General features: G+C 45.6%; 1 protein-coding gene across 6 annotated transcripts in view; it reads left to right on the top strand.

The window, feature by feature from the left end:
* The window catches only part of ACADSB (acyl-CoA dehydrogenase short/branched chain), a 36,844-nt gene that overhangs the window by 17,639 nt on the left and 5,966 nt on the right, over positions 1–13,239 (top strand). For all 6 annotated transcript variants that reach the window (XM_073546438.1, XM_073546440.1, XM_073546441.1 and 3 more), the window contains one exon: positions 456–545. In XM_073546438.1, coding sequence (XP_073402539.1) covers positions 456–545 — 90 coding nt within the window. The remainder of the gene's footprint in view (positions 1–455; positions 546–13,239) is intronic.

Genomic DNA, 13,239 nt, shown 5'->3' with positions numbered 1-13,239 from the left:
AAACATTTAACCTACTGATGTCTTAATTAATTTTACTTTTATTGGTTTCTATTTTTATTTTTGAAATTTACCAGTAGCTGCTGCATTTTCTACCCTTGGCTTATACACGAGTATATACGTTATGTGTATATAATCTTGGTCCTATACATTTATGGCACTTTGGTCTTTATCAAGTTCATCAGATTTTTGATCACCTCAACAGGCAGCAGGGTTGTAGTGTGTGAAATTTGCAGCTAAATCTCCTTGTTAGTATAGGCAGAGTTTGCCGGGATTTTCGGTTCATCCACCATATGTCATATGATATTGATGCTTATTACCTCCTGGGTCACCATATCATAGGTCCAAACAACCCCTTTAAGGAGGGGGCCAGACACCGCTTCCCCCTGCAATAAAATATATATTTTTGTTAAAATTATATTTGATAGCAATGTCTCATTTCTCTCATTGGTTGTTAGATGGTGGGCCTGGCACAGGGCTGCTTTGATAACACAATCCCATACACCAAACAAAGGCTCCAGTTTGGAAAGCGAATATTCGACTTTCAGGTTTGTTTCGGTCTTTATTACTTTGCGTTCAGTATGTTACCATTAGTTTTATAATATAAAAGCCACTAATATGACTCTGCTGCATCTGTATCTTCTATCCGTACAATGGACATTTTTTCATTAACAATCTAGTCTGTTAAATTATGAGTGCCCCCCCCCCCGACATCTGAATGTAATAATTAGAAGATTAAAGGGCTCGTCCACTTCTATGATATTGGCCAGCTATTATAGGGATCTGCACATTTCGGCTCCGCACAAGGCGTGCTAGTGACCGCTCTCGGCTCCGACAGCTCAGATGCATTCACTTCGGCGGAGCTGCTCTGCAGAATCTGAGGATGGTGACTGTACAGTGTGCAGAGCCGCGCCGTCCCTGCTCTGCACACCATGAGGATGTCGAGAGCCGGACCCCAACAGTCTGATATTAATGACCGATTCTTATGAGCGATCAGTATAGTCGTCCTGTCCAACCTTTCACTCGTTCAGACCCTTGTGACTTTATCTCCGTAGTTTTTCTTATGGAGCCGCTTTTTCTTTTGTCGCTGAATATAAAGTGTAACTACCATCAGTCGTTTGTGTAATTCACAATCTTTACTCTTTTCCAGCCCGTCTATATACCACAGGGACAATTTTTCTCCAGCAGTTATGTATAGGGGTATTCTCTCCTCCAAGATCCTATCCCAATATGTAGAAGGTATAATAATAATAATAGCAAATACCACCAATTAGAAATGTAGTATAGTTCTTCTGATTCACTGTCATTTACCTCAAGTGCAGGGCAGTGGCTTAGGTAACCATTGGTCATGACCACTCGTATAGTGACATTAGTTGTTAGTGGTCATAACCATGGATACTTAAACTACTGCAATGCACTGCACATGGGGTAAGTGTGACGGGAGTATTCTCCAGAGCAAGGAGGGACAACAGGCCTGGGAACGATCCAACAGATTTATTGACCAGAACACAGGAACAACACGAAGGTAATTTGCAGAGTCCCAAAATAAGTCCACAGGAAACAACATAGCTTATCAGAAGAACTATACTACATTTCTAATTGGAAGCATTTGCTAATATTATTATTTTTATTATTATTATTATTACACCTGGAGTATGGGAAAAACCCTGCTAAGCCTCATTCAGGCATAAGTTTTTCTGACCAATGTTTGTCAGTGTGCTGGCCCATATTTCTTCAGAGGTTGGTCATAGTGACCGTTTATTTAGCTTGCTTATATTTACCATGAGTGATTTTTCTCATGCTAAAACCACTTTTGCCTTTAAGAATCTTTCCCGAGCGTGGAAGCCCCCTATACAGGGCGACCGCAAACAGAAAAGCAGGTGATCCAGCATCCAAGGAGCGCTTCATAAAGCCCATAATAAAATCCACATTGAGCCCGTACAGTCTTGCCCTCTTGGATGCTGGGTTATCGAATTTTTTTTTATATTTCTTTATTTATTTTTTTCAATAACGGATGTATGGTCTGGCAAAGAAGCACAGACGTGTATAGCCCCATAGACTATATATGGTCTCTGTGAAAATCAGACGTCTGAGTGCAGCCTTAACCCCATTCACAACAGGGCCGTTTTTAATTTATTTTTTTTCCTCCCCTTCTTCCCAGAGACATAACTTTACTTTTTCTGTCCCCGCAACCATATGAGGGCTTGTTTTTTTGCGGGACAAGTTGTACTTTTGAATGACACCATTGATTTTACCACATAGTGTATTGGAAAACTGGAAAAAAGTGCAGTGAAATTTAAAAAAAAAAAAAAAAAGAATCTCGACAATTGGTTTTTGGGTTTTTTATTTACCATGTTCATTATATGGTAAAACTGACCAGGCAAGATAATTCTCCAGGTCAGTACGAGCACTCCTGATGCCAAACATGTATAGTTTTTTTTTTTATTTATTTAACCCCTTCCTGACATCCGACGTACTATCCCGTCCATGGGACCCGGGCCCCTATGCCCATGGACGGAATAGTACGTCTACCGCGATCAGCGGCGCCCACGTGGTGAGCGCCGCTGATCGCAGCCGGGTGTCAGCTGATTATCACAGCTGACACCCGGCACAATGTGACAGGGTCGGTCACGGACCGCCCCCGACAAGTTAACCCCTTGCACACCGCGATCAAACATGATCGCGGTGTACCGGGGGTTAAAGGGAAGCATCGGCAGGGAGGGGGCTCCCTCTGTGCTTCCCTGAGCCCCCCACGGCAGCGCAATGTGCAGCGCAGCTGCGGGGGGCTCCTTTCCTGCAGGCCCCTGAATCCAAGATGGCGACGGGGGCCTTCGGGGGCCTGCAGGAAGCTGGCTTCATCAGTGCCTGCAAAGCGCAGGCAAGAGGAAGTCTTCTTCAATGCCTGTGACAGATTGCTGATCTGTCACAGTGATCTGTGATGTGACAGATCAGCGATCTGTCACAGGACAGTGATGTCCCACCTGGGACTATTTAATAAAGTAAAAAAAAAAAAAAAAGTGTTAAGATAATTTAAAAAAAAATCGCCAAATAAATTAGAAAAAAAAAAAATATTCCCCCAAATAAATCCATTTTTTGGAAATAAAAAAAACAAAACAAACAAAAGTACACATTAGGTATCGCCGCGTCCGTAATGACCCGCCCTATAAAACTGTCCCATTAGTTAACCCCTTTTGCGAACCCCTTAAAAAATAAAAAAAAAAACGAAGCAAAAAATAATGATTTATTATCATACCGCCAAACAAAAAGTGTAATAACGCGCGATCAAAAAGACGCATATAAATATCCATGGTACCACTGAAAACGTCATCTTGTCCCGCAAAAATCGAGCCGCAACACAGCATCATCAGCAAAAAAATAAAAAAGTTATAGCTCACAGAATAAAGCGATGCAAAAATAATTATTTTTTATATAAAATAGTTTTCATTGCATAAAACCGACAAAACATAAAAAAAGACCTAAATGAGGTATCGCTGTAACCGTACTGACCCGAAGAATAAAACCGCTTTATCAATTTTACCGCACGCGGAATGGTGTAACCGCACTCCCCCAAAAGAAATTCATGAAACGCTGGTTTTTGTTCATTCTGCGTCCCAAAAATCGGAATAAAAAGCGATCAAAAAATGTCACGTGCCCGAAAATGGTACCAATAAAAACGTCAACTCGTCCCGCAAAAAATAAGACCTCACATGACTCGGTGGGTCAAAATACGGAAAAATTATAGCTCTCAATATGTGGTGATGCAAAAACTATTTTTACAATAAAAAGCGTCTTTTAGCGTGCGACAGCTGCCAAATATAAAAACCGTCATAAATAGTAAATCAAACCCCCGTTATCACCCCCTTAGTTAGGCAAAAATAATAAAATAAAAAAAATGTATTTATTTCCATTTTTCAGTTAGGGCTAGGGTTAGGTTTAGGGATGAGATTAGGGTTAGGGGTGTGTTGGTGTTCGGGTTGGAGTTAGAATTGGGGGTTTCCACTGTTTGGGCACATCAGGGGCTCTCCAAATGCAACATGGCGTCTGATCTCAATTCCAGCCAATTCTGAGTTGAAAAAGTCAAATGGTGCTCCTTCCCTTCCAAGCTCTGCCATGCGCCCAAACAGTGTTTTACCCCCACATATGGGGTATCAGCCTACTCAGGTCAAATTGCAAAACAATTTTTGGGGTCCAATTTCTCCTGTTACCCTTAGGAAAATAAAAAATTGGGGGCAAAAATATCATTTTTGTGGAAAAAATGATATTTTTATCTTCACGTCCGAGCGTTATAAACTTCTGTGAAACACTTGGGGGTTCAAAGTGCTCACCACACATCTAGATAAGTTCTGTGGGGGGTCTAGTGTCCAAAATGGGGTCATTTGTGGGGGGTTTCCACTGTTTAGGTACATTAGGGGCTCTCCAAAGGCAACATGACACCCGCAGACCATTCCATCAATGTCTGCATTCCAAAACGTCACTACTTCCCTTCCGAGCCCTGACGTGTGCCCATACAATAGTTTTCTCCCACATATGGGGTGTCAGCGTACTCAGGACAAATTGGACAACAACTTTTGGGGTCCAATTTCTCCTGGTACCCTTGGGAAAATAAAAAAATTGGGGACTAATTGATCATGTTTGTGGAAAAAATACGAATTTTTTTATTTTCACGCCCGGGCGTTATAAACTTCTGTGAAGCACTGGGGGGTTCAAAGTGCTCACCACACATCTAGATAAGTTCCTTGGGGGGTCTAGTTTACAAAATGGTGTCATTTGTGGGGGGTTTCCACTGTTTAGGTACATCAGGGGTTTTCCAACCGCGACATGGTGTCCGATCTCAATTCCAGCCAAAAATGTCAAATGGCGCTGCTTCCCTTCCGAGCTCTGCCATGCGCCCAAATAGTGGTTTACCCCCACATGTGGGGTATCAACGTACTCAGGACAAATTGCACAATAACTTTTAGGGTCCTTCTACCCTTGGAAAAATAAGAATTGAGGGTGAAAAGATCATTTTTGTGGAAAAAATATGATTTTTTTAATTGTACGGCTGTATGTTATAAACTTCTATGAAGCCCTTGTGGGTTCAAAGTTCTCAACACATATCTAGACAAGTTCCTTGGGGGGTCTAGTTTCCAAAATGGGGTCACTTGTAGGGGGTTTCCACTGTTTAGGTACATCAGGGACTCTCCAAACGTGACATGGCGTCCAATCTGAATTCCAGCCAATTTTGCATTGAAAAAGTCAAATGGCGCTCCTTCCATTCTGAGCTCTGCCATGCGCCGAAACAGTTGTTCCCCCCCCCCCCACAAATCAGGTATCAGCGTACTCAGGACAAATTGCACAATAACTTTTGCAGTCCAATTTCTCCTGTTACCCTTGGTAAAATAAAAATTGAACCTGAAGTATTTTTTTTGTGAAAAAAAAGTTAGATGTTCATTTTTTTTTTAAATATTCAAAATTCCTGTGACGCACCTGAAGGGTTAATAAACTTCTTGAATGTGGTTTTGAGCACCTTAAGGGGTGCAGTTTTTAGAATGGTGTCACTTTTGGGTATTTTCTATCATATAGACCCCTCAAAGTGGCTTCAAATGTGATGTGGTCCTAAAAATAAAATGGTGTTGTAAAAATGAGAAATTGCTGGTCAAATTTTAACCCTTATAACTTCCTAACAAAAAAAAATTTTGGTTCCAAAATTGTGCTGATGTAAAGTAAACATGTGGGAAATGTTAGTTATCAAGTTTTTTGTGTGCTGTATCTCTGTGATTTAAGGGCATAAAAATTCAAAGTTGGAAAATTGCGAAATTTTCAAAATTTTTGCCAAATTTCCATTTTTCTCACAAATAAACGTAAGTTATTTGAATGAAATTTTACCACTAACATGAAGTACAATATGTCACGAGAAAACAATGTCAGAATCACCGGGATCCATGGAAGCGTTCCAGAGTTATGACCTCATAAAGGTACAGTGGTCAGAATTGTAAAAATTGGCCCGGTCATGAACGTGCAAACCACCCTTGGGGGTGAAGGGGTTAAGTTGTAAAAAAAAAAAAAAAAAAGCATTCCAAAATGACAAAAAGTTTGTGCGTTTGTTGCAATTTTCCAAGACCCCTAGCCTCTCCATTTTTTGGGGTCTGGGTGTGTATTGGGGCTTAATTTCTTTGCTCACCGAGCTGACTTTTTTCTTGATACCATTTTGGGGTAGATACGATGTTTTGATTGTCTGTTATTGCATTTTATTGCAATGTTGCTGCGACCATAAAAAACATGATTTTGGCGTTTTGATTTTTTTTTTTTTTCCAGGTATGTTGTTTACCGATCGGATTAATCAATTTTATATTTTCATAGATCGGACATTTATGAACACAGCGATACCAAATGTGTGTATTTTTTTAATTGTTTTATTTCCTATAGGGCAAAAGGAGGTGATTTGAACTTTTGTGGGGTTTTTTCATATTTTAAACTTTTTTTTTTTTTTTTTTTTTCTTTATTTACTAGGCCCCTTAGGGGGCTTGAAGCTGCGATCATACAATTTCCTGTGCTATACATAGCAGGGCATCAGCACTACTATGTATAGCAGAAACCGCAATCTCCTATGAATTCCGTCCACAAGCCGGCATTCACAAGAGTCACCATGGCACAGGGGTCATCAGCAGACCACCGTCTGTCTTGACAATCCATCAGCGCCCCACAATCACATGATATGGGCGGGATTTGTGACAAGCTTCCGGCTGGTGCATGTTAAATCCCGCTGTCAGTGATTGACAGAGAGATTTAACTGGTCAACAGCTCCGATCCACCTGTAGCTGTTATCCCTTAACGATCGCTGATACGCTTTTTAATGGTGGCAGTATTTATGCCTCAGCACAGAAATTTTTCCTATTGGTTCATTTTGATCACTGTGATTTGGTCTATCACCGTGATCAAAATAAAAAAAAAAAAAAAAGTAAATTAAACCCCCCTTTATCACCCCCTTAGGCTAGTTTCACACTAGCGTTACAGGGCGCATCGCACAGCTGCCGCTAAGCTCCGCCCCTGGCCACGCCCCCTCCGGTCAGCTCCTCTGATCGCATGACGCTGCATGCGATCAGCATACCCTATATTTAGCGTTGGGTTCGCTGGTCGTGCGCAGGCACACTTTTGCCGGCGCATCCGCCCTTTTGGCGCTGCGCCGACGTGCGCATTTTTGTGCGCTCAGCACAGTGCCAAAAAGGCGGATTCGCCAGCAAAAGTGTGCCAGCGCACGACCAGCATACCCAACGCTAAATATAGGGTACGCTGATCGCATGCAGAGGAGGAGCTGACCGGAGGGGGCGCGGCCGGGGGCAGAGCTTAGCGGCGGCTCTGCGCTGCGCCCTGTAACGCTAGTGTGAAACTAGCCTCAGTTAGGTAAAAATAATAAAGTAAAAAAATGTATTTATTTCCGTTGCGATTGGGGCTTGGGTTAGGGTTGGGTTTAAGGTTGGGGCTACGGTTACGGTTGGGCTAGAGTTAAGGTTGGGCTAAGTTGAACGCAAAGTTACCTGATTCCAGGTAAGTTTGCGTTCAAAAAGTCAAATGGTGCTCCCTCCCTTCTGAGCCATGCCATGCACCCAAACAGTGGTTTACCCCCACATATGAGGTATTGTTGTACTCAGGAGAAATTGCACAACAAATTTTGTAGTTCATTTTCTCCTGTTGCCCTTGTGAAAAAGTAATTTTATTCGGACTCCCATGACAGCACCACGAGAGAGGGGATCCGCCCTATAGGAACAGGAAACCTACAGATACAAAAGGGCGGCACCTCTCCCACGCATCAGTTGGTTTCCTGTTCCTGAGGGGACGGGATCCTACAGAAGACCGGATCCCAGGCTGGCCAGCCGATACAGGTAGCGAGGGGGTCTCCTACCTCGGCCTGGTGCGGATCTCCTGGAGGACGCCACGGTGGCCCAGGATTGGTGGCACGGCGGTGGCGTGTTCAGCAGGGAGCGGCGTCCGGAGGATGTCCGTCTCCGGGGTTAGGCCGCCGCCGGTGAGTATGTTCCCCCCCGGGGGTTCCCGGCTCCAGCGGCGCAGGTACGGCTGCAGGGGGCTGTGACCGGGTGGCGCTGCTTCCGAGGCTCCCGGGCGTCCCGCGTGACTTCCGGTCTTTCCCGGGGTAGCGGAAGATGCACTTCCGGGTCGGCGCGCCACTGCGCATGCGCGAAGAATCCAAGATGGCGGCGCCCATCGGAAACACCGATAGCGTCGGCTTTCGGACTGGGTGCGGCGCCAGCTGGGGTAGGGAGCCCTGTTAGGGGGGGAGGGGCGCGGCATGGATACTGCTGACCGGAGGAGGGGTATTTAGGCAGGACCCTGGCAGGGTACCTTGCCTTGGCCACATTATTACAAGCAGCAGCGTACAGCAGCAGCAGTGGTAATGGAGAGTGATCGAGAGCAACACCAGCAGCAGCGGCAGAAGCAAGGGCTACAGCAGCGGCAAGCATCACTGCCGCCCCTGGATGACCTTCGGCAGGTCAAACAGAAAAAGAAGGTGTCCCGTGACAGTAATGAGCGGGCGGGACGAAGTGACCAGTCCACTCGTAAGAGCTCCTCCAGGCAGACAGGAGCATCGACTGAGAGAAATCCCCCTCATTCTCCGGTACTTGATTGTGGCACTGGTAAGTGATCTTCGTGAAAGTTCACTCAGTGACGGGACCCCCCTTCTGTGTTTTTTTTTTTTTTTTCTAGGGGAAAAAGGCTACAAGTAAGACTAAACATAGGGAATGCGCACTCTGTGCATGCCCATTACTGGACGCATGCCTCAAAAAATTGTGCCCCCCCCCCCCTGTATTCAGCAGACGGTGGCAGAAGAGTCGCCCGCGGTAGCGGCGAGTTTAAGGGACATTGTCAGGGCAGAAATGAGGGAAACCCTAAAGTCCTTGTCCCAGCCGGAAAGTCTAAGGGGCGAGGTCCCAGTGGAGTCCGATTCCTCGGTAGAGTGGAGAAAAAGCAGAGACTCCCAGGCTTCATCTCCCTCGTCCTCCTCAGGAGAAGAGGACTCGGGGCGATTTTGTCTGCCTCTTGACCGGGTAGACAAGCTGGTCAAAGCAGTCAGAGGGACAATGGAGGTAGAGGAGCCTAAGCCCCAATTATCCATGCAGGATGTCATGTTCTGTGGGCTGGAACAGAGGAAGCGGAGAGTCTTCCCATTAAATCAAAAGATCCAGGATCTGATCCACAGAGAGTGGAAAAAACCGGATAAAAGAGGGTCGCTACCACCAGCCCTCAAACGCAGATACCCCTTCGACGATCCGGCAGTGAATACTTGGGACAGAGCCCCCAAATTAGACGCAGCCATTGCAAAGGCATCGAAAAGATCCTCGCTACCCTTTGAGGACATGGGATCCCTTAAAGATCCCCTAGACAGAGAGGCAGATACTTTCCTTAAAAACACCTGGGAAATGGCGGCCGGGTCCTTAAGACCAGCAGTGGCATCAACGTGCACGGCCAGGTCCATGATGGTCTGGTTGGACCAGTTGGAGTCACAATTAAAACAGGGTACATCAAGACAGACAATTCTTGGGGCCCTACCAACCATCCAAGAGGGAGCAGCCTTCCTAGCAGATGCCTCAGCGGATGCAGTGAGAATGGCCGCCAGAGCAGCAGGTCTCTCTGATGCAGCTCGTAGAGCCCTGTGGCTAAAGTGCTGGCAGGGAGACATTCAGTCCAGGGCAAAGCTCTGTGCGATTCCATGTGAGGGCGAATATTTGTTCGGCGCTGTCCTAGACGAGCTGCTTGAGAAGGCGGGGGACGACAAGAAAAAATTCCCAAACCTTTCGTCTGCGTCCTACCGTCGTCCATTTGGTAGAAGGAGATTCGGCCAGGGGAGAAGGCGCAACTCTTCGCCTATTAGAGATCGTCCCAGATGGGAAGACAGAAGGAGAAGAGGTACGGGCTATATGTTCACACGCTCGTCGAGAGATCAAAAGAGACCAAATCAATGACTAGCAATTCCCGTGGGGGGTAGACTGTCATCCTTCTTCCCGGCATGGTCACAGATTACAAATAGTGACTGGGTGCGCAAGGTAATATCCACCGGGCTTAGATTGGAGTTTACCCAGGTCCCGCGGGATACCTTTAAACTAACCCCTTTAAGATCTTCTCCTCTCGAACAAGCGGCTTTAGAAGCGGAAGTCTTGAGCCTATGCCAGAAAAATGTCCTGGTAGAGGTTCCAGAAGCTGAAAGAGGAAGAGGGTTCTACTCTCCCCTGTTTCTAGTCCAGAAACCTGATAAGACATTCAGAACGATTATAAACCTTCGTTTCCTTAACGAGTTTTTGATTAATCGTACATTTAAGATGGAGTCCATTAATACAACAATAAAAATATTGTTTAAAGGTTGTTTTATGGCAGTCATAGATTTGAAAGATGCGTACTATCATGTACCTATCCATACAGACTTCCAGCAGTTCCTGAGAGTGGCGGTTTCAGTAGGTGGCACAGTGCGTCATTATCAGTATAGAGCTCTTCCCTTTGGTCTCTCAGTAGCACCCAGGGTATTTACAAAGATAGTGGCCGAAGTTATGGCTCATTTACGGGAGGTTGACGTCTTAATCATCCCATATTTAGATGATTTCTTGATTGTGGGAAAATCGGTGGGTCATTGTAGATCCCAGATAGAAAAAGAAAACCTCGGATGGATTTTAAACTACGAGAAATCCCGACTCCAGCCCTTAAAAATACAGAAGTTTCTAGGCTTATTACTAAATTCAGAAACTCAGCAGTGCCTGCTGCCACTAGATAAGTTGAAAAAGATACAGGAGCAGGTTCTTCGGGCAATTGATAATCCGTCTATGACCCTCAGACAGGCCATGTCCCTGTTAGGCTCTCTAACTTCATGCATCCCAGCAGTCAGGTGGGCACAATTCCATATTAGAGCCCTTCAGAACGACGTCCTGGTTAATAGCAGGGCCTTGGAAGGCTCCTTACAAGGTCGAGTGTTGCTAAGCCCCTCAGCTGTTACATCGCTTAGATGGTGGCTCGATAGCGAGAACCTAGCATCAGGGGTGCCCTGGATAACACAGATAACCCGTATTATAACCACAGACGCTAGTTCCTTCGGTTGGGGAGCCCATATGGGGGACATAGTGTTACAGGGACATTGGGATTCTGATTCTGAAATCTCATCCAACCAGAGAGAGCTATTGGCGATAGAACGGGCAGTCAAGAAACTCATTATGTACCTACAGGGCCATCACGTGAGGATACACTCGGACAACCAGGTAGCGGTAGCATATGTCAACCACCAAGGTGGAACCCGCTCCAGCGCTCTGATGCAGATAACAGAACGGCTCCTTCAGATAGCAGAGAGAAATTTTCTATCTTTAACCGCGCTCCACATCAGCAGAAAGGACAACATAAGAGCAGACTTTCTAAGCCGCAAGGCTCTAAGACAAGGAGAATGGGCTTTGAACAAAGATATTTACCACCAGATTGTCTGCAGATGGGGTCAGCCAGAGGTAGACCTCTTTGCCACCAGAGAAAACAGAAAAGAAAAATCGTTCTGCTCTCTGAACCCCAGGGAAAATCCCCTGGCGGTGGATGCCCTCCTGATAAGATGGGACTTTTCTCTGGCATACGCCTTCCCGCCATTGAATCTTCTTCCTCTGGTAGTCAGGAAGATCAGAGAGGATCGGGCAAAAGTCATACTAATTGCCCCCTTTTGGCCCAGGAGGACCTGGTTCGCATGGTTGAGGACCATGTCGGTATGCGATCCCTGGGTACTGCCGAACCTTCCGGATCTCCTCTACCAGGGGCCAGTCAGCCACCCACAAGTAGCGGGACTTCATTTGACGGCGTGGTGTTTGAAAGGTCACTATTAAAGGATAGAGGGTTCTGCAAGAACTTAATTGACACCCTCCTAAAGAGCAGAAAATTAACTACCACTAACATCTATGCTAGGACCTGGAAACGATTCCTGTCCACCTTTCACTTTGACGTCAGAGACGGAATTCCCACGAAACATATTCTGGAATTTCTCCAGAAAGGTTTCGAATTGGGTCTCTCCACAAGTACGTTAAAAGTACAAGTTTCAGCCTTAGGGGCCCTGTTTGCAGGTGATATTGCAAAAAATTATTGGGTAGCAAGGTTCATCAGAGCAGCGGCCAGATCGAGACCTATACACAAAGACAGATGTGTGCCGTGGGACTTAAACTTAGTCCTTACAGCCATGACGGAAAGTCCGTTTGAACCTTTAGATTCTGCCTCACTAAAGGTTATATCTCTAAAGACAGCATTTCTGGTAGCGATAACATCCGCACGTAGGGTGAGCGACATACAGGCACTTTCCAGATTGCCCCCTTACACAGAGTTCTTGCAAGATAGAGTAATCCTAAGGCCAGATCCAGCATACCTTCCCAAGGTAGCAACACAATTCCACAGGACACAGGAAATGGTTCTGCCTTCCTTCCTCCCTAATCCAACCAACCCTAAAGAGCAAAAACTTCAGGCATTAGATATTAGGAGATGCTTACTTACATATTTAGCAGCCACGGATCCTTGGAAGAAGGAGAACGCATTATTCCTATCCTTCCAAGGTCCCAGGAAAGGATACAGAGTATCAAAACGCACGTTAGCAAGGTGGATTAGGGAGGCTATCTCTCTTGCCTACACAGCAGGTGGCGGCCCAGCTCCACAGAATCTGAGGGCGCATTCCACTCGGACCATGGCATCATCCTGGGCAGAAAGATCTGGAGTATCAATTGATCAGATATGTAAGGCGGCCACCTGGTCATCTCCTTCCACCTTTTTTAACCACTATCGGTTAGACATGGGTGCCTCCTCAGACCTCACCTTCGGGCTAAGGGTGCTGCAGGCTGTAGTCCCTCCCTAAGTTAGTTTACATCTCTGTAATTCTCTCGTGGTGCTGTCATGGGAGTCCGAATAAAGTATTAAGTTACGTACCGGTAACGGTATTTTTCGGAAGCTTATGACAGCACCCTTAGTTCCCTCCCTTGTTCACGTATAGGGGTGCACTCCTTTAGAAGATTGTCCTTAAAATCACCTTATGTGGGAGATGGTGTAAAATAATTCTGGTAAATAGGGTAGATAGGTTGTATATATTATAGGTTGTGTACTAACCATGGTAGCCTCTCAAGCTCTGTAATCCAACTGATGCGTGGGAGAGGTGCCGCCCTTTTGTATCTGTAGGTTTCCTGTTCCTATAGGGCGGATCCCCTCTCTCGTGGTGCTGTCATGGGCTTCCGAAAAATACCGAAACTGGTACGTAAC

The sequence above is a fragment of the Dendrobates tinctorius genome, unplaced genomic scaffold (genome assembly GCF_039654945.1).
Source record: "Dendrobates tinctorius isolate UK_male_01 unplaced genomic scaffold, ASM3965494v1 ptg000147l, whole genome shotgun sequence".
In the NCBI taxonomy this organism is placed as follows: domain Eukaryota; kingdom Metazoa; phylum Chordata; class Amphibia; order Anura; family Dendrobatidae; genus Dendrobates; species Dendrobates tinctorius.
This window is presented reverse-complemented; position numbering and strand designations above follow the sequence as displayed.